Source organism: Rana temporaria, chromosome 9 (genome assembly GCF_905171775.1).
Source record: "Rana temporaria chromosome 9, aRanTem1.1, whole genome shotgun sequence".
Classification (NCBI taxonomy): domain Eukaryota; kingdom Metazoa; phylum Chordata; class Amphibia; order Anura; family Ranidae; genus Rana; species Rana temporaria.
This window is the reverse complement of record NC_053497.1, coordinates 23,780,664-23,808,343: the sequence shown is the minus strand read 5'-3', so window position 1 is coordinate 23,808,343 and position 27,680 is coordinate 23,780,664. Positions and strand designations below refer to the sequence as shown.

Genomic DNA, 27,680 nt, shown 5'->3' with positions numbered 1-27,680 from the left:
GACTCAGAATTCAATCACCAGGCCCAAACACTATCACATGTGAGATATGAGATCATTAGCCCCATATAAGCTCCAACTCAAAGCTTACACAGGGATTAGACTCAAGACTCAGACAGATCAGGGAAGGTAAATATTACCGTAGTAGGTGGGTGGTGGACTTCCCTAAAAAGGATCTTTAAAGAAGCATTTATATATAGCAAAAACAATCCGCGCTAACCCCTATTTAACAAACAAAGTGCAAAAAATGTGTGCAAAGACACCAATGATTGGTGAAGACAAAAAACGTAATAAATAAATTGAAAAAATATGTGAAAAAAGGTGCAGCACCTAAATACAGAAAACCTGAATACTAGGCTTGAAACACGTGAAAAATAAAACAGATAAGTGCGCAACCCTCAAAATTAGTAAAAGTAAGTTGATAAATGGGCAGATACAAATGTCCTTTTACTCCTAAAAGGAGAAAATCAAACAAATAATATATTGCATAAATGGTTTGGGGGTACAGTCCTTATAGCATTAATGCAGGGAACCCAAATTCTATCCACCAACAGGGATAATGCAAGAATCTTCAATCACAATCCCACCATCAAAGGTAAGTAAATGGCCGCTTACCAGATCAGTAGGACCCCCGCAGGGATCAAACAGGCTCTGCACAAAGGAGTATCCTCGGCTTGTTCCAAACGCTCCGTCCTGGTCCACTCCTCCACAGGTGATTCAGGGGACACTGCCATCTCGAATATCTCCGGGGATGGTATCCACATCAAAAGGAAATACAGGAACGTGTGCATAAAAAGGAAAAACACGGCTTCATAGTGCAGTATTTGGTAAAAAAGAGGTCGCTTTATTCCATACAAAGGAAACAAACTACTGACATCTAAAAAGCTTTTGGTGTGCAAGGTTAAGAGACTAGAGAAAAAAGTTCAGCCAGCTTCGGCTCAGGCCGATCAGCTGGGAGCGTGGTGACGTCAGCACGCTTTTAAAAATTTCTGATGGTTAAAAAGCCGATAGAAAAAAACGTTCGTCTGTGGGAAAATCCATCGCTCAAAAATCCACGCATGCTCAGAATCAAGTCGACGCATGCTGGGAAGCATTGAACTTCATTTTTATCTGCACGTCGTTGTGCTTTACGTCACCGCGTTGGACACGATCGGATTTTTAACTGATGGTGTGTAGGCAAGACTGATGGAAGTCAGCTTCATCGGATATCTGATGAAAAAATTCATCGGTTCGTTTTCATCGGATGAACCGATCGTGTGTACAGGGCATTAGAGGTGCCTCTCTTCTCTATTATACCCTGTAAAAAAATGCTTTGATATACAAGTGCTTTGGATTACAAGCATGTTTCTGGAACGAATTATGCTCGCAATCCAAGGTTTTACTGTATATATTTCATTTTCACAGGTTTTGATATTTATGGTTATAAGTAGCAGCATTGGTTGTAACTTTTCTTTTTAGCGCGGGGGATCACTATTATACAAACAGGAACTTTAATTTCAGATCAGATCCATAGCTTGTGCACATTTCTTATTCCATCTTTGTCACCTTGTACCTTTGGCTTCCTCTCACGCTCCTTCCTTCTCTTGCAGTCTGTTCATTGCCTCATCAATGACTTCAAAGATCCTTCTTCCTCTAAGTACAAAGCAGCACACGTCTTCTTTACAGACTGTAAGTGTGTCACTAACACTGAGATGATCACCCTCCTATCTCCTCCCCGGTCTGGTGCCCCCCCGCATCTTTCCCTTTGTTTTCTTCCATCAGCCATTGTGCTTATTGTTTCACAACCTGTTTCCACAGCCTGTCCAGACACCCTGTTTAATGAGCTGGTCAAATCACGAGCATCCAAAGTTATCAAGACGTTGACCGAGATCAACATCGCATTCCTTCCCTACGAGTCACAGGTGAGTGTCACATGGGCAAAATTTGGGCAGTGAAGGCTTTATGTATTTTTTAAAGTTAACCTCCAGGTAGATATAAAATATTTACAGTGATTTAGCTGAATTTTCATTACTATATCAATAAATATATTTTTAAATGCAGCTTGTGTAAGTACGTGAGTTTGATTTGGTATCAATTTCTTGCAGTTCCCTATACCAGTGGTGGTCAACTTTCCTGATATACTGTAGGTGGCTGACTGTAATGTTCAGTGATTGCTACAGAAAGCTGTTAGAGACATGGCCGATCCTAGGCAGGGTGCACGGGGTGCTTCGCACCCAGGCGCTGCAGAGGTGGGGGCGCCGAAGCTCCAAAGTGCTCCCCTCCCTCCTCCTTGTCTGTGTCCAGAGGCAGAGCGCATGTAGCGGGTGCAGCGGTTCCCCATCCCGCTTGCTCTCTCCGCTGGCAACTGACAAGAGCGCATACCTCCCACTGTCCCCGGAACCCGGGCTGGGTACCACAGCGGAGCCTAGTACTGGAACACGTTCCGGTACTAGGCTCCACTAATTAATTCTGTCTGGTGTGCATGGAGCAGTCTCCTGTCTGCCCCACCCCCTCTGCGTGTGTCGGCTCTTTTCGCATAGGCGGTGTGATGAGAGGCTTCTGGGTTGGCCGGAGCTGCTGCCAATCATCCCGTGCACTCCCAGAAATGCTCTCCGAGTGCCACCCTCCAAGTAACCAAAGATGCCACGTATGCCCCGCCCCCCTGTAATGTGCTTCTGCTCCCAGCACGCCCGAGCTACAGGGATCTATTGGACAAGTACTGATCTATGGGGACACCTGCTGTGGGGGGCTCTGATGGGGGACACCTGCTGTGGGGGGGCTTTGATGGGGGACACCTGCTGGGGGGGCTCTGATGGGGGACACTAATGAAGACTTCTTAAGGGAGCATCTCTGTGTTTGAGTCGTAGCCATATAAATATTTGTAAAGGGGAGGGGTTAGTTAGATGACCACGCCCATGTGGGGGGCGCCAGAAATATTTCTGCACCCAGGTGTCTGTGACACTAGGATCAGCCCTGGTTAGAGACTGCAAACATGCAACAGGAGATGGTCAAAGACTATAGAAGAGCTATAAGAGATGGTCAGGGACTGCAGACACAATAAAGTGATATTAAGGGCTTAAAGCGGAGTTCCGCCAAAATGTTTTTTTTCTTTTAAGTCAGTAGCAACAAATACTGCAGCGGGTTAATTTTAAAATATGGACACTTACCTGTCCAGGACGCCGGTGATGTCGGCACCCGAAGCCGATCTATTCCTCGGCTCTCGGGTGCTGCCGCCGCCATCTTCAGTAAGGGAATCAGGAAGTGAAGCATTGCGGATTCACTTCCTGGTTCCCTACTGCACATGCGCGAGTCCCGATGCGCGATCTGAATTGTCCCTGCTGTCTTCTGGGAACTGTGTGTCTCCCAGAAGACAGTGGGGGGGGGGCGCCGGACGTGGCGTAGATATCTGCGGATACTGCTGTGATTTATGCCCAGAAGTGGGAGCAAAATACCTGTATTAGACAGGTATCTGCTCCCCCTCCCCCTGAAAGGTGGCAAATGTGACACTGGAGGGGGGTAGGGAGGATTCCCGAAAAGCGGAAGTTCCATTTTTGGGTGGAACGCCGCTGTTTACGTTTTTTTAAAATAACAAACATGTCATACTTACCTGCTCTGTGCAGTGGTATTGCAACCACTAGCATCTCAGAAAGGAACCATGTTAATTGGAACCACCAGACCTACAGTATATGAGCTTGTTGGATATCCCATTCCAAAACCATGGCCTTATGGCCATGTATATTGTTGCCCCCGACCTCCATCCCCCTTTGAAATGATAACAGCCTCCATTCTTCTGGTAAAGCTTCCCACAATATTTTGGAGTGTTTCTGTGGAACTTGTACACTTCAGCTACACAAGCATTGGGGGGGGATCAAGACCCGATGTTCAATGAAAAGATCTGGCTCATAGTCGGTGTTCAGAATCATCCCAATAGCGTTAAAAAAAGGTGAGGTCTGGGATCTGTATAAGCCACTCAAGTTGCTCACCAATCCATGTCTTTATGGGGCTGGCTTTGTGCACAGGGACTCCGTCATGCTGGAACAGATGAGATCCCTCCCTAAACTGTCACCACAAGGTTGAAAGCGCTCAATGAAATGGAAAGGTGTCCATTTTTAGCCATATGGTGTATATACGGTATACGTTAATTATATGCCTTGACCCATCTAATGTCTTTTCTCACTAGACTTTTACTGACTATATCTTCTAGGTGTTTTCCTTGGATTACCCCGATTCCTTCCACAGTTTCTACAGTCCTCATAAAGCTCAGATGAAGAACCCGATCCTGGAGCGCCTTGCAGAGCAGCTCGCCACTTTGTGTGCCACCTTGAAAGAATATCCAGCTGTGCGCTACCGCGGGTGTGTTATTAAAGCAGTGCTGTCAGGGGAAGCCGTTGTTCCTTAGGGCACAATGGAACCAGTTACTTATACACAGAAAAAAAAGAATTTGGGGGAAAATTGAATCAGTCATTCAGGCTCTCACCCTTCTTCAGGATGACCTTGGCTACAACTACATGACTGTTTATTTGGACAAATTACTGTTTATATAGACTATAGGCAGTCAAATTTCAATATATTTGTCATGTGTTCTCATTCACACAATTGGCCAGATTCAGGTAGGGCAGCGTAACTTTGTGCGGGCGTAGCGTATGGTATTTACACTACGCCACCGCAAGTTAGAGAGGCAAGTGCTGTATTCACAAAGCACTTGCGTCCTAAGTTACGGCGGCATAGCGTAAATGGGCCGGCGTAAGCGCGCCTAATTCAAATGAGGAAGAGGTGGGCGTGTTTTAGGGAAATTAAGCATGACCCCACGTAAATGACGTTATCAACGAACAGCGCATGTGTCGGCTAGAATGCCTAAGATACGTCGAACACTGCCTACGACGTGAACGTAACTTATGCACAGCCCTATTCGCGTACGACTTACGCAAACAACGTAAAAAGATAGGCTTGTTCCGACGTCCATACCTTGCATGGGCTGCGCCACCTAGGGAGCAGCTTTATCTTTATGCCGGCGTATGTCTTCCGTAAACAGCGTAACTAATTGTGACGGGCGTACGTACGTTTGTGAATCGGCGTATCTCGCTGATTTACGCATTCTAGGCATAAATCAGCGTTCACGCCCCTAGCGTCCGGCCTAAGTAGAAAGCTAAGATACGACGATGAAGGCTGTCGTATCTTAGCTAGATTTAAGTGTATCTCATTTTGAGAATACACTTAGATTCAGAGTTACGTCAGCGTATCTACTGATACGCCGGCGTAACACTACCTGAATCTGGCTATATATACCTAAAAATTAAAAAAAAAAAATCTTCCCTTTCTAGTTATTTCTTTGGAGCAGGACAATATGTGGGCCCCTATAGGCAGCTTCTGTTATTTAGAATAGCTTGCAGTGTGCAATTGGGGGACAGATTGATGGACATTTGTTTTTATATAGTAGACAATGTACCACCCAAGCCTTGAGATCTTTAACCCTTCGCTTAGTGAGATAGATTTGTACTATGGCTGGTCACAGTTTTAGAAGGAGCAGGGAACCGAGCTGTCTAAGTGTGATGGATTCTTACCCTTGCTAGTCACATAGGGCCAGATTCACATACATTTGCGGCCGTGTAACGTAACCCGTTTACGTTACACCGCCGCAAGTTTCCAGTTTTAGTGCCCGATCCACAAAGCACTTACCTGGAAACTTGCGGCGGTGTATCGTAAATACGTCCGGCGCAAGGCGGGCCAATTCAAATGGGCGTGTGCCATTTAAATTAGGCGCGCTCCCGCGCCGGACCTACTGCGCATGCTCCGTTTCGCAATTCCAGTTGTGCTTTGCGCGCAGTGACGTCATTTTTTCGAACGGTGATGCGCGTAGCGTAATTCTGTATTCCCAGACGGCTTACGCAAACGACGTTCATTTTAAAATTTCGACGCGGGAACGACAGCCATACTTTATACAGCAATACGATTGCTGTGTAAAGTTAAGGCACCCAAAACGACGACTAACTTTGCGACGGGAAACTAGACTAGCCGCGACGTAGCGAACGTGAAAATCCATCGTGGATCGCCGTAACTCCTAATTTGCATACCCGACGCTGGTTTACGACGCGAACTCCCCCCAGCGGCGGCCGCGGTACTGCATCCTAAGATCCGACAGTGTAAAACAATTACACCTGTCGGATCTTAGGGATATCTATGCGTAACTGATTCTATGAATCAGTCGCATAGATAGAAACAGAGATACGACGGTGTATCAGGAGATACGCCGTCGTATCTCTTTTGTGAATCTGGCCCATAGTGACAGAGGAAGCGGCAGAGTTTGAGACATGTACATTTACAGTACACACAGCCAAGAAAATAAAGTTGAATCCAGGATTTTTCTGATTGTATCAGTAAAGGTGGGCTGAGATCTCTTTGATAGGTAATATTTTCTTGTAACTGTTAAAGGTTAGACTACATGAAACGGCACTGATTTACTAAAGGCAAATAGGGGGTTCACTCTGTAAGGGATTTTTTTTCTTAGCTTAGTGAATGTGTGGAAAAGTCACTTATCAAAGAATATTTAATCATCAGGAAAAGAAAAACAGTATACCATTAATGTGATTGTAAAGGTTCATTGTTTTTTTCTTAAAATAACTAACATGTCATACGTACCTGCTCTGTGCAAGGGTATTGCACAGAGCAGCCCCGATCCTCTTTTTCTGTGGTACCCCGGCAATGCTCCTGGCTTCTCCTCTTCATTGGGTGCCCCCCACGGAGAGGCGCTTTCCATGGGGTGCGCTCCCAAGTCCTGCTGCTGCGCGTCCATTGATGCAGACAGCAAGACTCGGCTCTGGCCACCGCTCCCATGTCACTAGATTTGATTGACAGCAGTGGGAGCCAATGGCTCCTGCTGCTATCATTCTATCCAATGAGGACCCGAGACAGTGCCTGGAGCTGCTGGGTTTGTGCTCGTCGCTGGAACAACCAGGTTCAGGTAAGAAAAAGGGGGGCAGCTGCAGCGCAGATGGTTTTTCACCTTAATGCATTAAGGTGAAAAACCTTGAGGGTTTACAACTCCTTTAATCGTACAATACAGAACACAGGCTTGATAATCATAGACCTTGGGCTATAGGCTCGTAACATCAGGTGACTGTATGTCGGACTCAGCATAGCTTTTGAGGACATGCCCCCTAGGCATCCCTTTATAACCCTAATGTGAGTTCTCAGTTTTTTGCATCGGTTCTAAAGTGATGGACCTCTTGTTCCTTATGGATAATTCTCTCTTAGCTTAACTAGGTTGTTATTTTTTTTTTGGATCCTTCAATCAACTCTTCAATGTCTTCTATTATAACAGCAGGATGATTGAAGTCACCAATTTTTGGATGATGGAAGTCACCTCATTTAGTAAGCTAAGGGAAATTTCCCAGGCAAAGTGAAAATTCCCCAGCAAAGTAAAACTGTCTGTAACGGTCACCACCGTTTACGATATTCCCATTCCATCAGCCACGACAGCTTATCGGACACTCCACAATCTAGCAGACACGATCCATTTCATTTCCCAGAATAACGAGACAAGCTCCGTTCTCTGAGGCCCCGTACACACGACCGAGTTTCTCGGCAGAATTCAGCCAGAAACTCGGTTCAGAGCTGAATTCTGCCGAGAAACCCGGCCGTGTGTACACTTTCGGCCGAGGAAGCCGACGAGGACCTCGGCGAGGAAATAGAGAACATGTTCTCTATTTCCTCGTTGTTCAATGAGGAAAGTCGGCCCGCCGAGCTCCTCGGCGGCTTCCACACTGAACTCGCCGAGGAACTCGATGTGTTTGGCACGTCGAGTTCCTCGGTCGTGTGTACGGGGCCATAGTCAAAATGTATGAACAACTGCTTTAATGGTTAGCTTTCTTATATACAGTACAACATGTTACAGTAATCAAAGGAACAAAGAACTCTCCACCCCCAGCATCACACAATTTGGCTTCAATACACCTTCAGATGGGCTAATTACTAAACATTCCAGACAGCCTGTCTCTACATTAGAGCAGGTTATTACTACAGCTTGACAAGTCACATTCCACACACAAAACAGTATTATTAGCATACATAACGAAAGGTCTTTCAGGAGCCTCAATTAACATCTCAAAAGCATGTGTCCTCACATTGAATGAAAACACTCCACTGACCTGGTGTGGGTCAGCATGAACCAAACTGTAATATCTCAAGATATCCTGCAATATGAATTATCAGTAATGTCCCATCTCATGTAATTTATAATTACTATTTCTCAGTCACCCTATGCCCAAAAGGGGCACAGGATGACCCTAGACCCAAGAGTTATTAGTGACGCTGGCACAGGAGTACCCCTCATCCTTCAAAAGTCTTCGGGTGTCATGGGTCGTTCTGTTACACTGTCCATTTGCTTTTTTCAACCTCAATTTCTTAAGCTAGCTGCTCTTTAGTTTTTATAGCCTGAAAGCATCAACAGTGAGTCGGGTACGGTAAGTTGTAAGTTGTAATCTTTGAACAGAAAAAATACAGCAAATGAAATAAGTGGGATTTAGGGGTTAGCATCTATTTATAAATTCACTGGAAAACAGATTAGTTTTGGGATTAAGTTCAGTTATAAAGGAATAGACACAGTGGCTCCCAAGAGTGAGCATATTGTATAGGAGATTACCAATGATTGAAAAAGTAACAGGATAGCGATTAAACAGTGATGTATGCTGGTTATGTGCATGAAGGATTGATGCTGCGGGGTGCTGTGTAGTGCAAATGGTTGTAGAAGTTTAGTAGGTTACATAAGTATAGTGATTACCCCGTATGTTTTCCCTCAGAGATTACAAGGATAACGCAATGCTTGCGCAGCTGATCCAAGATAAGCTTGATGCATACAAGGCTGATGATCCCACAATGGGGGAGGTGAGGCATTAAACAACTACAGTCATTAAGAATGGAAAATATCTGATTAATGGTGGCCATTGTAAGAAAAAAAATATAGTAGTGGACTACTTTAGTTACTTTTGGTTTCTTCTCTTCAATTCCAGGGCCCAGACAAGGCTCGTTCCCAACTCATTATCTTGGATCGGGGTTTTGATCCTGCCTCCCCAGTTCTACATGAGCTAACCTTCCAGGCCATGAGCTATGACCTTCTGCCGGTGGAGAATGATGTTTATAAGTAAGATAAAAAGTTGATATATGTGATATATTAAGAAAACCCCAGCACTATTCCTATCTTATTGTCTTGATCAAATTACTCTGTACTGTTCAGAGACAAATGTTCATTTTGTTTTTTGGGGTCTACATGGAGTGCATTTTTACTGCTTTTCGGGTGCACATGACAGTTACTGCAATACAGCATAATACAAAAGTCTGAGGCCCGGATTCACGTAGGAGCGCGCATCTTTGTGCGGGTGTAACGTATCCTATTTACGTTACGCCTCCGCAACTTTGACAGGCAAGTGCTGTATTCTCAAAGCAAAGTTGCGGCGCCGTAGCATAAATAGGCCGGCGTAAGCCCGCCTAATTCAAATGTGGAAGATGTGGGTGTGTGTTATGTTAATTTATTGTGACCCCACGTAAATGACGCTTTTTACGAACGGCGCATGCGCCGTCCATTAAGTATCCCAGTGCGCATGCTCCAAATTAACCCGCAAAAAGCCAATGCTTTAGACGTGAACGTAAATGACGCCCAGCCCTATTCGCGAACGACTTATGCAAACGACGTAAAACTTGAAAAATTTGACACTGTTCCGACGTCCATACCTAACATTGGTACGCCTCATATACGCCTCATAGAGCAGGGGTAACTTTACGCCGGAAAAAGCCTAACGTAAACGGCGTATCTGTACTGCGTCGGCCGGGCGTACGTTCCTGAATAGGCGTATCTAGCTGATTTACATATTTCTAGGCTTAAATCAGCGCACACGCCCCTAGCGGCCAGCGTAAATATGCAGTTAAGATACGATGGCGTAGGAGACTTACGCTGGTCGTATCTTAGAGAAATTTTGGCGTATCTGATTCTTTGAATCAGGCGCCAAGATACGACGGCTCTGACTCAGAGATACGACTGCGTATCTGGAGATACACCGTCGTATCTCCTACGAGAATCTGGCCCTGTATTTCTCTTCTCTGCACAACATTTCTTCCATGCCACCCTTCCCTCATGGATTGGTTCTGCTTCTCCTCTTCAACTTATGGATGGTGTTGTGCATGTGGCATTAATGATCATCATCACCTGTAGGACAAGATCTTGAACAAAGATGCTGAGGATGCCACATAAATAACTCCCTTCAATAATCTTAGTGGACTGCCTATGAATTTTTGTGTTTGTACACTTCTGTTTACTTCGGTGTACTTGTCCATTCTGTTATTTATTAAAGCTATTAGATCAGCCATTCTCAACCAGTGTTCCAAGGAACCCTAGGGTTCCTCCAAAGATGGCTAGGGGTTCTTGAGCTGTGGCCAACTGACTTTCCATCTGATGATGCCTGCATAATTTCAGGTCTGACACCAGACATCAAAAGAAGAAGCGGCATGACTGCAAGGGTAGTATTCTTATCACCTACACAGGGGGGAGTTCATTCCACTAACCACCAATACAGATGACCGTGAATTCTGTTTGAAACCATGTTTGGCCAAACGTGGAAGGAAGTTGTCGATTCCGGGTCAATCAGCTATGGCCAGGGCATTCTCTACCTTGCAACTGCATGTACATAAAGGGGTGGGAATGCTCATGACATCATTGACCAATATGGCCACATAACCAAGCACATCACTAACCACCACCAATATAAGGGTCATCTTCGCAATGATCCCCAATAGTCTGATATTAGCAGGGGGTCCCTGAGACCTGAAAATTAGTTCAAGGGTTCCAATGCGGTAAAATGGTTGGGAAAGGTTGTATTACCGTATTTGCCGGCGTATAAGATGACTGGGCGTATAAGACGACCCCCTAATTTTCCAGCTAAAATGTTGGTTTTGGGATATACTCACTGTATAAGATGACCCCTCACTGTGCCATTATACATGCCTCACTGTGCCATCTATACATGCCTCACTGTGCCATCTATACATGCCTCACTGTGCCATCTATACATGTCTCACTGTGCCATCTATACATGTCTCACTGTGCCATCTATACATGCCTCACTGTGCCATCTATACATGCCTCACTGTGCCATCTATACATGCCTCACTGTGCCATTCCATTCCCTGCCTCGACGACCTCCCTACCTTCTCCTGTTTGCAGAGTAGTCAGACGGCCGCGATTCCATTATTCAAAAGCCGCGCCTCCTCAGGCTGTTCAGTGATAGGCGGAACACTAATTTTCCCAGCAGAGCCTCTGTTCAGTGTTCCGCCTATCACGGATGTCCTCTCGTCCGAGGATGAATAATGGATGGCCGCCGTCTGACACGCCGGAAAATACGGTAGATGTTCGATTACTTGCGTTTCTATAATCCTAGTGTATGGTTCCACTTTAACTTGTGTGGTAGTGTTTTTCCATTTTTTCCCAGTTTTTCCAATATTTTTAACATGATCATGCAAATGTATATTTTACTGTTGGATGAATCTTAAGTTCCGTTTTAAAAAGGTCCATTGTCTGTAGCAACCAGATTGGTGTTATCTATCATTTTTCTATAAAAAAAATAAAATAGATCTGCTTGTTTGCTGTGGGCAGAAGTCCTGCTTTTCTGTAATGACAGTTTTAGAGTTTTAAATCTCTAAAATATCTTTGTCTTAGGTATGAAACGAGTGGTATAGGAGAACAGCGAGTCAAGGAGGTCCTCTTAGATGAAGATGACGATCTTTGGGTGACCTTGCGTCACAAACACATTGCAGAGGTTTCCCAGTAAGTACTTTGGCCTATAGAGGCTAGATTGGACCTTAAAATGAACATATGCATTACCCACGGAGGGCAAACCAACATGTAAGTGGGGTGCAACATTTGTGGCGGCAGTAACTCACACATACAAGTACAATAGAAAACGGTAATGAAGTAAAGGAATGACAGTTCACAACAACCCGGAAGGACGCTTGCCTAAACGGGTAAAATAACAAATTCCAATGATGTGAAGATGACAGGTATCAGCCGGGTTGACAGCATCTGTGCCCCAAACTAGAAGTTGTCCAAGGGGGTTGATATCCTACACTTTCCCTCCTCCTCAGGAACATTTTCCGATCACTAGTACTGTCCCTAACAGGTGCGATGTCCCCACTCTACCAACTCACCAAAAGCACTCCAAACCTGGGAACCAGGGCCTTAAATAGGCTCTGCCTGACCCAAGATAGCTGCTGGAGTTACATGGGGTGTCAGAATCCAATCAGGTGCTTCCCCAGTGACCCAGGAAACCATAGAGGAACTGTGTTCCCCTTGACTTCCTCTTCAACTGTGGCACCCCTGTGAATGAGCACACCTGCCTACAAACAGGTTAATTTAAATCCATTCCCATCCCTGCATCTACTGTCCTTCCCTTGGACACTTAACAATTTGTTTCATTCTTTTGGAGAAAAGAGAAGTACACAGTGCTTCTTGATATGGAGGCACACGTGACTCTCTCCACTTCCTCCTTTGATGCAGAGCTGGCGCTCGAGCAGCTGATCTCCAGGTCCTAGCAATGTAACAGAAGGGAGTGGGGAGAATCCTCAGCCCTGGGGGCGAAGGAATGGGAGGGGGAGGAATAGAAATGGAACAGGAATAACGGAGAAATTGTCTAATGGGGACACTTGTTACAGTGACATTTTAGTTTAAGACAGTGGTCTCCAAACTATGGCCCGGGGCCAGATACGGCCCTTTACTTGCTTTAACCCGGCACTTGGAGCCATAATTCCTCCCAATGATGCCAACAATGGGGACCAATGACACCAATGATGAGGCACAATTTCTCCCAATGACACAAACAATTGGGCCCCATGATGGGGCACAATTTCTCCCAGTGACACCAAGAATAGGGCACAATTACCCCCACTGACACCAATGTTGAGGCACAATTACTTCTACTGAAACAAATAATAGGGCATTTTTTTTCCCCCACTGATGTTGGGACTTTTTCTTCTCCCAAGGGCCACAGTCCGCCCCCCCTAAAGTCTGAAGGACAATAAGCTGGCCCTTTGATTAGAAACTTTGGAGACCCCTGGTTTAAGAGATGATTTCCTCACAATTCTTGTTGTGTCTAGAGAAATGAAATGAGGAAAATCTCCCCAGTGGGACGCAAAAAAAAAGATTAATGGATCTTATAAGTATATTCCTATTTGGCTGACTTGTTCTGTTCTTCTGAATCCTAGGGAGGTGACCCGCTCTCTGAAGGACTTTTCTTCCAGCAAGAGGATGAACACAGGTGACAAGGTGATTGACTCTTCATACCGGTACATGGTAACACCAATAGGTAACGTGACCACAGTAGTGATAATGGGATTTATTCTGTCTGTCCTAGGCAACCATGAGGGATCTTTCGCAAATGCTGAAGAAGATGCCACAGTACCAAAAAGAGTTAAGCAAGGTGAGTAGAGATATTGAATAACATATCACTGCTTAGAATTACTGAATTCAGACACAGCAATCTCATTACTACTACACTGATCTGATCCAGACATAGCAATCTCTTTATTATTATACCAGATCTGATCAACATTTATAGTAGTATAGTCAGCGAACATAGAAATCTTTCTACTAGTACATCGAATCTGATCTATGTTCCTTGAATATTCAACAGACCTTGCTATTAGTGCACTTGATGTGATCCATGCTTATAGTAAAATTTGCAGACATAGCAGTCTCTCTACTACTACAACGAATCTGATCCACCTTGGTCATACTACCATGAGCAGACATTGGGGTAGATTCACGTAGATTTTGGCCGGCGTAGCGTATCTCAGATACACTACGCCGCCGTAAGTTTGAGCCGCAGGTCCTGTATTCACAAAGAACTTGCGCTGAAACTTACGGCGGCGCAGTGTAACTGGGCCGGCGTAAACCCGCCTAATTCAAAATAGGCTGGTTGGGGGCGTGTTCTATGTAAAATACTAGTGACCCCACGTATTTTACATTTTTAACGAACTGCGCATGTGCCGTCCGTGGACGTATCCCAGTGCGCATGCTCCAAATGACGTTGGCAAATCGTCATGCTTTCGACGTGAACGTAAATTACGGCCAGCCCCATTCACGGACGAGTTACGCAAACGATGTAAAATTTTAAAAATTTGACGCGGTTCCGATGTCCATACTTAACATTGGCTGAGCCATGTTTTTGGTGGTTTATCTTTACGCCGGAAAAAGCCTAACATAAACGGCGTATCTGTACTGCGACGGCCGGGCGTACGTTCGTGAATAGGCGTAGCTAGCTGATTTACATATTCTAGGCGTAAATCAGCGTACACGCCCCTAGCGGCCAGCGTAAATATGCAGTTAAGATACCACGGCGTAGGAGACTTACGTGATAGGTACAGATTTAAGCTGGCCATACGTGGCTAGATTTCTTTTGTTCAGCCTATGGGCAAAATGAGAGAAAATCACTAGATTCATCCATGCTGAACAGTGTAGATGGGGGAATCTGCACTGCTTCCTATTGTATGCAACCTGCAGGTGCTTGAACACCTAAACAGCGACTTCATCTTTTTGGATGCGGTCGCTTTTTGGCCAACAACTTTCCACCTGGCTCCAGTCGAGTTTTGTTGAGCCAAGTGGTACCAATAGGGTCACCAGGGGAATATTGTTTGATTCAGCAGGAATTGACTGAAATTTGAGCCGTGCATGGTGAACTTTATATTTCAGCATCAACTTGCCTTGTGGCTTAGAAATTTGGTTACATGTTATCTGATAGATGTAAAGGAAGTCAATGCCTGGTGCTTCAATTGTAAGTCTTCACAGAAACCTCCAAACAACTCTCTGCAAATGTCGCTGTCTGTGCCTCCTACTTTGATTGATGTCTGAACAGTAAACCATTCCCACTCAAGGCCCCAAAATATTATATTGGTATTGGCCCAAGGTCACATGCCCCTCACCCAGTCCTCCAGTGACATTCTTAATGTATTTCTCCAATGGACAAGCTTTCCTCTGATAAAGCCAGCCTGTTTAATATTGACTCATAATTCCAGAGTGCTTAGTGCCATTTCACCATGCGTCTACATTATATAGATGATGGCTACTCCCCAGTTCTGTCTTGCCATGACTGTTAACATTTGCATTGCTATGCAGTAATTAGTAAATGGGTGATTTCTCTGCAGTACTCCACTCACCTACACCTGGCTGAGGACTGCATGAAGCATTACCAGGGAACCGTGGATAAACTTTGCCGCGTAGAACAGGTAAGACATGATGTATCAAGTAATTGCAATATCCAAGTTGAAGCCACCTCTTAGTGCACTAGTGTTGTAATATGTTGGCCGATTTATGTGGGATATTATATTATTATAGATATATGTATAAGTCCAAAATTGACCAGGCCAGATTTCAGTTGACATTTGGTATCTGTAATCTAATTGCACATATTAAAAGGGGCTTGTTGATGTCAATATGCAAGAAACCAGGATAAGTCTATTTTACACATCAAACCTGTACTCAGGCCACATTTGGTACCTGTTAATATAATTGCACATATCAAAAGAGACTTGTTGATGTTAATATGCAAGAATGCAAATTAGGGCATGTGATGACTGAAGCTGTCTCCGGCTAGGGTCATTATCTGTCACTCTGAGAGACACAATGTAGATCAAAGATGGCCAATCCAATTGCTCAGCCATTCAGTGGATAGGCAATATAAGCTGGCATTCAGTCTTGTCTAGTTATATTATCTATGAATATGAAGGCACAGGTCTATAATTCATCTAGGAGAAATGGGACTCTGAATTATATGTACTCTGTTGGATTTGTATCATCTGTGGACTTTGAACTTTGTTCTGTGTTGGAAGTCAAATAAATTGCACTCTCTGGAGAACTTGGGTGTTGCTGCAGAGCATAACTTGCATCATCATACTAATACCTAAATATCAATTATCTACTGAAAACTATATATTATATCACTACAACTAGTAAGGTGAAGCCACCTCTTGGTGCAGTACCTAAGTTAAAGCCGCACCTGTTGGATTTCCCAAGTTGAAACCACCTCTTAGTGCATGGGTGACCAACCTTTTGAAGAGCGAGGGCCACATAAGCGACCTGGTAACTGGTCGCGGGCCACAATGAACGGAGCAGGTGGATGGCATGTCCATGTCTGCTCTGCTATGCTCCAAGTTTTTTTTTTTTAAGCGGACCAGATTGGAGGTAGGACACAAGCCGGTTTATGTCTGCCACTACTTAGAGGTGAATGGAGGGTCCAATTAGTCGGACCCCCCTTTCACACTGATGTGCTGTGGTTATACCCAAGTTGAAACCACCTGCTAGTGCAATACCTAAGTTGAAGCCACCTCCTAGTGCATTACCTAAGTGCAGTAAACTATGCGTAAAACTGAACCCTGCAATAAGCTCTGTGAGCTACTTTGCCGCATTTGTCTCATGTAAGACAGCCAATTGAAATAAATAGTCTGCCCCATGCATGTAATGCAAAAAAACGCTAAGAAAAATGCAAATACATTTGCGTTTACAAAATGCTAGGTGTGCATAAGGCCTTATTAATGCAAGCTTCAGCAGGCGGGGTTTGAGTCTTGAAACAGTGGTCAGCTACTCAGGCATTGGACAAGAGTTGGAGTATATCAGGTCTAGTATCACCCCGGACCTGGAGTCTCATTCTTTAGTGTTATCAAACAGTGTTATCAGCTCTGCTGAGTTCACCTACGTGAACTACAGAACATCTTCCCCTTTTGTATGAAGATGATGATAGACGGAGGTGTCCTACAGTCCTAACCCTAGGACTTTCTGTCCTAGGGTGGCAACGCTGCTCTTTCTAGATGCAGTACAGGGAGAGAGCACATGTCGCTCTGGGACAGGAAGTGTTATTGGCAGGATCACCAGGTAAAAGAAAAAGCCTGAAAAATACAAACGAATGCAGCCATTAAATCTAAAGCCTCGTACACATGCACGGTTTTCTCGGCAAGAAAGCTCTGCCAGCAGTTTTCTTGCTGGTTCTTGGCGAGAAAACCGTGTGTGTGTGTACGAGGCTTTCAGGTTTATCGTCAAGAAAACTGCCAGAATCTCGACGAGAAAAATAGATGACATCACCGCGTTCTTGCCATTCAAAAGAAAAGTTTTTTTCCTGACGAGATTCTGGCCCGTGTGTACAGGGCTTAAAGCGGGAGTTCACCTCACATTAGATTGAGGCTCATTTTGTCAAGGGGAATCGTTTATTTATTTTTTAAATCGAAGCAGTACTTACCGTTTTAGAGATAGATCTTCTCCGCCGCTTCCGGGTATGGTCTTCGGGACTGGGCGTTCCTATTTGATTGACAGGCTTCCGACGGTCGCATACATCGCGTCACGAGTAGCCGAAAGAAGCCGAACATCGGTGTGGCTCTATACGGCGCCTGCGCACCGACGTTCGGCTACTTTCGGAAAATCGTGACGCGATGTATGCGACCATCGGAAGCCTGTTGGAAGCCTGGCAATCAAATAGGAACGCCCAGTCCCGCAGCCCATACCAGGAAGCGGCGGAGAAGATCTATCTTTAAAACGGTAAGTACTGCTTTCGATTTTAAAAGAAAACACCCGATTCCCCTTGACACAATGAGCCTCAATCTAATGTTAAAAATTAAGTTTTTGGGTGAACCTCCACTTTAAAGGAGTTCTCTGACCTAAAACTTTTAACCCCCGCTGTGCCCGGGCTGTAAAACTATACAAAATAAACTGTCACTTACCTGCCTACGATCCCCCGTTGTTCCGATATCGCCGTCCCGTTCTCCGGTCCCGGTCTCTTCCGCTTCCTGTGTGTCGGTGACTCATAGTGCGCTCAGCCTATCAGCGGCCGCGACGGGACATTGCTGCGGCCGCTGATAGGCTGAGCGCACTATGAGTCACCGACACACAGGAAGCGGAAGGGGCCCGGGCCCAGAGAACGGGACGGCGATATCGGAACAACGGGGGATCGTAGGCAGGTAAGTGACAGTTTATTTTGTATAGTTTTACAGCCCGGGCACAGCGGGGGTTAAAAGTTTTAGGTCAGAGAACTCCTTTAAGGACTGGAAAGCTGCAAAATAAAAATAAAAATTTCTTTTCGGGGTTAATTGCACTTTATGTAATATAAACACATTGCTGGTAAATAGGAGTAGAGCAGTTATATCTGTGCCTCCCAGCCTGACCTCATGTGTTCTGATGTCAGTGCACCTTCTGTACTCTTTGATATTCCTGACATAAGAGTCTGGCTCCCATAGTCAGTCATACCTACTTTATTTTATGGTATTAGCACATTGTTACTTTTCTGATTTTAATGTTACAAGAAGGAGGACACTTCCATATTCATTTATGATCATTTCTCAGGATCTTGCTATGGGCACAGATGCAGAGGGCGAGAAGATCAAAGATCCTATGAGGGCAATTGTACCCATTCTACTGGATGGAAATGTCAGTACATATGATAAAATTCGCATCATTCTCCTTTACATCTTCCTTAAGAACGGTAAGTGCAGTGACTGTGTTTGAATGCATGTTCTTCCCTATCTCCCTATCTGCCATATACTGTATATAGAAATGCCCACAGCATTACTATTATATTCCAAATGTAAAAGGGGTAACTGCCTCTGGATCTCAACCCCAACAATGTGAACGTTGTGGTTTTTGTTCCCCTTGCCCTTATGGGCAAGGGGAACACCAGGTTCACCAGTCCATTGAAAAATTGTCACAACCGGAGGTCAGTGCCTAGTGACATTCCTGGTTTGTGAACACCTGTGTCCTACACACCAGACTGTACTCAACTTGTCTTTCAGCTGTCAAAAGTTGTCCTTCATCAGTTTCCCTAGCTCGGTACTGATGAGTTGCCTATTGTTGCTTCTCACATCTTGAACATAAAAGGCCAGTGGCCCATAGGCTTGACAACTTGAAAACTACTCAATCTGCCCCTTCCTCATCTTACACAAACAGAATAATCAAATGAAGCAGCCTACATACAAACCCGATGTTCTTATATATTTAATAAAGGTATCTATATAGTACTGACATTTTATGCAGGGCTTTACATACTGAAACTTCACATCTGTCCCTTCCCTCAAGGAGCTTACAATCTAAGGTCCCTGTTTCACATGCATACATGTACATACTAAGGCCAATTTTAAGACAAGAGCCAGTTAACCTACCGACATGTCTTTGGAGTGTGGAAGGAAACCCACCCAAGCACAGGGAAAACATGTCAACTACATGCAGATATAGTCCTGGTTGGGATTCGAAATGATGACCCCACTGTTGCAAGGCAGACGCTTATGACTGAATACACGGTATCAACCTGCAGATTGTTAGGGCAGCCTTTCTCAACAAGGGTTCCTGCAGAGATTGGTAGGACTTCCTTGAACAAAGAGCGATGTCTACCTCTTAGATCTGCTAACACAGACACTAATGATCTGCTACCACAGACACTAATTACCTTTTGTAAGGAGCATTCACCCCACTGACTATCACTTCAGGCTGTAGATATATGAGCTGTGGACAGGGCCGCTGATAGGGGGGGACCACCAGTCCTCCTGTAGGGGGCCCGGGCTCACAGGGGGGCCCAAACAGCAGAGGGAATCAGTGCAGTTGGATGGAGGGGCAATTACAGGATGCCCTATGTGACTCTCTGCAGCAGCTGACTTTCAGCTGCTGCAGGGAGAGACACAGCTGCCGGCTTCCCTGTCCCATTAAAAAAATAACAAATTGTAACTATGTATTGTTTTAATTCCTTGTAAAATTGAATAAAATTCTTGGGGGAAAAATGTAAAAAACATATTTTTAAAAAATTGTAAAATATTTTTTTTTCAAAACATTTAAATGTTTTTAAAAAAATATATAAAATGTTTTTGTTTAACAATGTAAAAAACTATTTAAAAAGGGCTAATTCACACAGCTTCTCTGTTATCTTTGTGTCCGCTAAGAATGATTTTAGTATATTTTAAGTGAAAATCTTGTTTTGATATATTTGAGGGGGGCCCTGCCAGGTAGGCTGTACGGGGCCCCGTGATTTCTAACAGCAGCCCTGGCTGTGGATATACCATAGTAATTATTAGCAGGGATTCCTTGGGACCGGTAAGTTATTTCAAAGGTTCCTACATGTTAAAAAGGTTGATAAAGACTACTTTAGGGTAACACCAGCTATACCGGGTGACAATGGGAAAGAAACCGCAAATCATTTAGATACCAAACACGTGATTCCAACATACTGGTCTAAATGTTCAGTTCATGTAATGCAGGGGTCTCCAAACTTTATAAACAAAGAGCCAGTTTATTGTCCATCAGACTCCATGGGGGCCGGATTGCGACCAGCAGGCATGGAAAGTTTCCAGGCATCAGTGGTAGTAAACATTGCCCCGACGTTGGTGTCAGTGGGAAGAATATCGTCCCATCGTTGGTATCATTGGGAGAAAAAGTACCCCATCATTGGTATCGTTGAGAGGATAAGTGCCCCAGCGTTGGTATCATTAGGAGGAATGGTGCCCCATCATTGGCATCAGTGGGAGGAATAGTGGCCCATTGTTGGTATCATTGGGAGGAATAGGGTGCCATCATTGGTATCAATGGGAGGAATAGCGTCCCAATGTTGGTGTCAGTTGGTAGAATAGGGTCTCGTATCAGTAGGCAGGATAGTGCTATAAGGGCCATTAAAGGGCAAGCAAAGGGCCACATCCGGCCCCCGGGCCGCAGTTTGAAGACCACTGATGTAATAAATAGTACTTCATAATCAGAATCCATTTATGGTAGTTCTTCAATTTTGGTATAAAACCTAAAGGATACACCAATATATTGGGGTTCATGCTGCATCTGATGCCTTGTCATAAAGGTACCAGATCATGTATATGGCAAATTCTGACCACAGATCTTGCTTCTTCATCTCCCATTCCCTCTTGTATAGTTTGCTTAAATGTGTCTCTTTTCTCTCCCAATCAGGGATCACCGAAGAGAATTTGAATAAACTGATCCAGCACGCACAGATCCCACCAGAAGACAGCGAGATCATCACCAATATGGGTCATTTAGGAGTTCCCATCATTACTGATGTAGGTATATTTCTAAATGGTAAGGTCAGTATGTATTTGTGTGTGTGTATATATATATATATATATATATATATATATATATATATATATATACAACACAAGCACACAACTCATTTTTAGTGATGCTCCTTCATAGGCTGTCTCTCTTCAACCACAAAGACCACTACAATCATCTTATTTTGTATACTGTATGTATGTATGTGTATATATATATATATATATATATATATATATATATATATATATTTATTTATTCATACAGAATGGTCATTTGCTTCAAGGAGCCTTATTTCATAATTTATAGTAATACCTCAGTCTACGAGTAACGCAGTATACAAGCGTTTTAAAAGACGAGCAACATTTTTTCTTTAATTTTGCCTTGATATACGAACACTGTCTTGATTTACGAGCACTGGATTTACTACTTCTACTACTAGAAGAAATACACTCACAATGTTAAGGAGTCTGGTGTTCATCCATGTAAAGTTACTGTGTATATGTACAATAAATCTGTCGGAGACACCCAGAGACACTCCCAGCTGGGTGGAGCAGGTGTAACGTGCGTTTGGAGCTCCCAGAAGAGATGTCCGCAGTTCCCGAGTGTCTCTGAGTTCATCAGGAAGCACTGGGAGCCACCATCACCCCCAAACCTCTGGCCACATATAGGACTGTATACTGTACACCAGCAGATTTACTGTAATATACTGTACAAAGCAGCTTTACATGGATGAGCTCCAGACTCCTTAACATTGTGAGTGTAATTCTTCTTTTTTTTTTTTTACATTAAAACTGTAATTCTTTTTCTTCTTTTTTTTTTCAACACAGAGGTACAGTGCATTATTCCTACTACAGAACTGTACAGTATTAATATGAGCTTTTGCTCATATTTTGATCATTTGTATATGAATAAATGGTCGTGGAACGAATTACCTGAGTTTCCATTATTTTTTATGGTAAAATTTGCTTTGATACAAGAGTGCTTTGGATTACAAGCATGCTTGTGGGACAAATTATGCTTGCAAACCAAGATATTACTGTATATAAATAGCACCCGTTTTTTCATATACGATAAATCACATCTATACATTATGTCAGAATTGGTGATGAGCTAAATTTGGGCCAAACACATGGGAGAGTTGACCACTGGCCCAATTAGCTGCAGCTCTGAAATTCCCCACCTGCCACACATGCTGGCTGATGAAATTATCCAAATATGGCCACATAGTCATATTTAGACAACGACATTGATGTCAATGATGCCATAAGATCAATGATGTTATGCGTGGCCTTAAGCCTCGTACACACGATCAGTCCATCTGATGAGAACGGTCCGAAGGACCGTTGTCATCGGTTAACCGATGAAGCTGACTGATGGTCTGATGTGCCTACACACCATAGGTTAAATAACCGATCGTGTCAGAACGCGGTGAGGTAAAACACAACGACGTGCTGAAAAAAAATTCAGTTCAATGCTTCCAAGCATGCGTCGACTTGATTCTGAGCATGCATGGATTTTTAACCGATGGTCGTGCGTACTAACGATCGGTTTTGACCTATCGATTAGGTGTCCATCGGTTAAATTTTAAAGCAAGTTCCTATTTTTTTGACCGAAGGTTAACTAACTGATGGCGCCCACACACGATCGGTTTCCATCAGACCATTCTCATCGGATGGACCGATCGTGTGTACGCGGCCTTAGCTGATTGGACTGATGGCCTGCTATGTGACTGCTTGCTGTACCTTGGCTCATTACTATTTAGAATAGTTTATTTAGGCAATGAATTTCTGTATGTGTATGTATATACAGTGTGTGTGTGTGTATATATATATATATATATAACAGAGCTTTTTTTCTCAGAAAATAGGTGCAGGAACTCAACCACGACCCTGTTCAGATTTCACAAACAGTAGAAGGGTCTTAAGGGGGCATTAACTACCAGGATTGCATTACATACAGAGCGCAGAGTTCAGGAGGGTTGCACACAGAGTGCAGAGCTGTCACTTATAAACACAGAAACCAGACTTCTATCTTTATAAGTGATTGTAGTGAGCAGGCACCAAAGGGTCAGAGCCAGAGGTGGTGGAACTGAGTTCCCCCTGAAAAAAAGCCCTATATATATATATATATATATATATATATATATATATATATATATATATATATATATATATATATATATATATATATTTACTTAATACATGCAGTTGGTGCCACACAATAACATACAAACAGGAAATCTGTTCATTTTATTTGGTAAGTAAATAAAAAGAGTGAAGTGTAGTAACCAATCAGAATTCATCTCCACGGATATAAATACAATCAGTGTGCTTTCTATGGGTTGCCGCACGCTGTGAATTGGTCTTCACATAATAAATACATAATCTGGATAAGACTTGAATTTTGAGGACAATTTAATAATGATCAGGATCAGGCCAGCATATTGGAAATATATTGTGTTTTTCCTAAAGCTGTCACTTTGTCTTTTCACAAGATAATAATTTGCTCAATCTTTAGTCCACACTTCGCCGCAGGAGCAAACCAGACCGCAAAGAGAGAATCAGCGAACAGACCTATCAGTTGTCTCGATGGACTCCGGTTGTTAAAGATATTATGGAGGTGAGTTGATATGCTTTTGGTGTATTTTTGAATTTTTACCATAAAACTTTCTTTTGGTGTAGAGAGGGTATAAAAAAGGGGTAGAAAAAGTGAAAAACTGCGCTATAAACCAACATGTAAATAAACAGTGGAAAATGTCTTAAAATATAAACAACACAAATACCACATTTGGTGCATGAATGTGAATGTAACCCATGTGATATTATATTAAATAATATAAGAGTCCAATTGCCAACAAATGGCAGCAAAAAAGAGAAAAAAAGTCCTCATATGTGTCAAGCAAAAATGATTCCAGAATGACAAAAACGTGAAGAAAAATCTAAGATGGCACCAATACCACACGTGTCCCTTCACCAGAAGTACAAGCCTGCTTACCATAACACAGGCTAGATAGGCCTGGAAAACACACTTTGAACTGGAATAGGTCGTACACCAGGAAGATGGTCACAAGAAATCCGAGCGGATCCAGATCGATCTCGTCAATGGCGACGGCTGGAGGGTTGATGGAAATGATCCGAACGAGTGGAAACGATCAACTCACTCACACCAGATATCTCGTACAGTACCAAGGGAAGAAATACTTGCATAGCATAATATTGTATGCACAAGGTTTAATATATAAAAAATCAGATATACTCACAAAGGTATCTGAATAAAATCGCATTTTTTTTTTTTAAGTGTATTTTGTGCGTGTACTCGAGAGAGGAGCCGGACTGCAGGAGTTGGGAGTAGGCAGGCCTCCCCCAGAGGCAATCTGCCACCTTTCTCCATGCCCCGGGTGGCAATGGTAGGTGTGTGAGGGGGTCCTCCCACACAGCCCGCCTACCTGCTCCGCTTTGAAGCCCAACGGGGCAGAGGGACTCCCTATAAGGGAGTGAGAGGATTAGCCCGCTCAACCAGCCCCGTTAGTCCTTCGCCTCTCTTTTTAGAGACCGCGTGGTCAAAGTGCGTGCATGTTAACCCAATTTCGAGTGCGTGTGTAAGTGTGGTAGTTTTTGTGGGATGGAGGTGGGCGTACTAAGTGCAGGCTTACCTCGCATAGCACACCCACGGGGAGCCGGGCTGAGACCACCAAACTCAATTCACATGTAGCCGAGACCGGGATCCGAACCCCTAGCTGCAGGTGAATGGCTTGTCAGCGCAGTGCCAATCGCGTTGAGCCACCTCAGCTCCCATAAAAATCGCATTTAAAAACAAACAGCCGGCCGGCAAGCAGACACCCTTCCTATGGGCGAAGACGCCAGCGCGTCAACTTCCCGACAATCGTTTTGTCTCACAAAGACGTCGTCACAGGGGTATAGGGATATCATCAGGGGCTGAGAGCTCAGTAAAGAAAGGAGTAAAAAAGAATCAATCAGAAAAAATCTATTAATCAGATTCCAATCTCTCCACCATGGCCAAGACCAAAGATTGTAGACCTACACAAGGCTGGATTGGGCTACAAGACCATAGCCAAGCAGCTTGGTGAGAGGATGACAAAGTTTTTTCACAAATGCAGGAAATACAATCTTCGTTGGTCTGGGGCTCCATGCAAGATCTCACCTCGTGGAGTTTCAATGATCGCGAGAACAGTAAGGAATTAGCCCAGAACAACACGGGAGACTCTTGTCAATGATCTTAAAGCAGCTGGGACCATAGTCACCAAGAAAAAACAATTGGTAACACACTACGCCATGAAGGACTGAAATCCTGCAGCACCCGCGACGTCCCCCTGCTCAAGAAAGCCCATGTACAAGCCTGTCTGAAGTTTGCTAATGAACATCCTCCAGGGGGCAGCACTCCGCTTGTTGTTCAGCATACACCATAGCCAATAAATAGAAAACACCATATAGTGTAATACTTACTTTAATGAGGAACAATAGCAAGAGTACACATCATAAAAACCAAACCCATCCAGTTTGTTTAGTGCTGCCACGCCGCCACATGGGAACACATAGTAATGGCGATCAATGTACAGTAAGTCCAAGTATATATATATATAAAAAAAAAAAAAAAGAAAACAAATGCAGCCATTACATCTAAAAACTGGTAAGCTGTAATATAAAAAAAGCTTGCCTTTTTGGTTTAATATCTCTTTAAGAGAAGTATTCTAAAAAACAGGTGACAATCTCAGTTGTACGATATTTCGTTTTCTTTTATCTTCCATGTGTCTCCTGATCATTCTCCTGGTTGTATCCAGGATCTGTCCTTTTCTTAGAGTGGATCTCACATTTTCCTAATTCTCTTTGATCCAGGATACCATTGAGGACAAGCTGGACACAAAACACTACCCATACATCTCCACACGCTCTTCTGCTTCTTTTAGTACAACGGCTGTGAGGTTGGTATGCCAGTTGCATATGAAAAATTGAGCCTATGTAGGCAGGGCAATGAATGAGTGCAAAAATTCCAAAAACATAAAGATAATTCCAACATATGGTTGCTGAAGCAGACCTGGGGCAGAATCATTGAGAGCCCAGGGTAAGTATGCAGAACTGCACCCCACTTTCCCGCTGCTAATGCATGACGTAGAATGGGTGTACTGCCTTGCACCCATTCTCTGCCACCTTGTTCTGGCTGCCCATGGTTGGCATGGAGTGTGCAGTGAGCATGCATGGCCAATCAGTTGCTTTCTAGCAGCTAGAAGGTAGTTACATATGCAAGCTGTGTTTTTCATGGGCTTATAGGGTAGGGAGTGGGCATGTTGGTGGGACAGCAGTAGATGTTAGAGTAGGCATGAAGTTACGCCCCCCTGGTTGCCAGCCATCCATCTGGAGTGCGCAGTGAGGAATGCCCCCCACCACTGCGCCTAAGGCAGCTTCCCCTCCTGCCCACCAGGAAAAAAACATGTAGCCTCTAAAGGGGTTGTAAACCCTCAAGGTTTTTCACCTTAATGCATTCTATGCAAAAAAACTCCTGTCATGCAGAAGCTCCCCCCCCCCCCTTTACTTAACTGAGCCCCGTAATTCCTGCGACAGGAACGAGCACACCAGCTCTGGATGGTGTCTCATGTCCTGATTGGATAGATTGATAGCAGCGCAGCCATTGGCTCCCACTGCTGTCAATAAATTCCATTGACATGCGGGGCGGGGCCAAGTCCTGCTGTCTGTGTCAATTGACGCAGCGGCAGGACTCAGTAGCGTGCCCACACGGGTGTCTGAAAGGGAGTGCTTCTCCGACAGGGCAAAGAGGAGGAGCCACCAGTGCCGCTGAGGGGCCGCAAAAGAGGAGGATCGGGGCCACTCTGTGCAAAACCAGATGCACAGAGGAGGTATGATATGTTTGTTATTTTTTTTTAAAACTAGGATTTAGTAAATCTTTAAGAGATTTTCTATGTTGCCTGTCTTACTAATTATACAGTAAAAATGTTGCATCCTAAAAAATACAATTTTCGATGCTATCTCTCACTGTATCAGAAGTTCTCAGTGGGACATATTCTGTCCTTCCTCCAGTCTGGGCTGGATTAGCATCTGGCCTTGAGTACCAACAAGAAGTCCCTCCTTCCATCTTCCAGTTTTCCTGCATGTTAGGCCGGGTACACACGGGCAAACATGTACGATGAAACCGGTCCGTTGGACCGTTTTCACCGTACATGTCTGCCCGGGGACTTCTGTACGATGGCTGTACTAACCATTGTACAGAAGTCCGCGCGTAAACAATACGCGGGGCGTGTCCGCGCCGTCGCCGCGACAATGACGCGGTGACGTGGGCGGGTCTGCCTTTTGAATGCTTCCACTCATGTGTTGAAGTCATTCGACGCATGCGAGGGATGGCGGGTGCTCGGACATGTACGGTAGGTCTGTACAGACGACCGAACATGTCCGAGCGGGCAGGATTCCAGCGGACGGTTTTAAAACAAGTCCAGGAATATTTGTCTGCTGGGAAAAGGCCCGGCGGGCAAATGTTTGCTGGAATTCTGCCCGCTCGCGCCTACACACGACCGAACATGTATGCTGAAACTGGTCCGCGGACCAGTTTCAGCATATATGTTTGGTCGTGTGTACGGGGCCTTAGTGGGTGGGCAACTTAAGCAGAGTAGCTTCCT

The 27,680-nt window shown here is 44.2% G+C and overlaps 1 protein-coding gene across 2 annotated transcripts in view; it reads left to right on the top strand.

Annotated features, from left to right (window-relative positions):
• The window catches only part of STXBP1 (syntaxin binding protein 1), a 100,296-nt gene that overhangs the window by 55,008 nt on the left and 17,608 nt on the right, over positions 1-27,680 (top strand). For both annotated transcript variants that reach the window (XM_040322975.1, XM_040322974.1), the window contains exons 5-17: positions 1,587-1,665; positions 1,795-1,898; positions 4,181-4,329; positions 8,772-8,856; positions 8,982-9,112; positions 11,678-11,785; positions 13,219-13,279; positions 13,368-13,433; positions 15,157-15,237; positions 18,338-18,476; positions 20,930-21,039; positions 23,555-23,656; positions 25,891-25,976. In XM_040322975.1, coding sequence (XP_040178909.1) covers positions 1,587-1,665; positions 1,795-1,898; positions 4,181-4,329; positions 8,772-8,856; positions 8,982-9,112; positions 11,678-11,785; positions 13,219-13,279; positions 13,368-13,433; positions 15,157-15,237; positions 18,338-18,476; positions 20,930-21,039; positions 23,555-23,656; positions 25,891-25,976 — 1,301 coding nt within the window. The remainder of the gene's footprint in view (positions 1-1,586; positions 1,666-1,794; positions 1,899-4,180; positions 4,330-8,771; positions 8,857-8,981; positions 9,113-11,677; positions 11,786-13,218; positions 13,280-13,367; positions 13,434-15,156; positions 15,238-18,337; positions 18,477-20,929; positions 21,040-23,554; positions 23,657-25,890; positions 25,977-27,680) is intronic.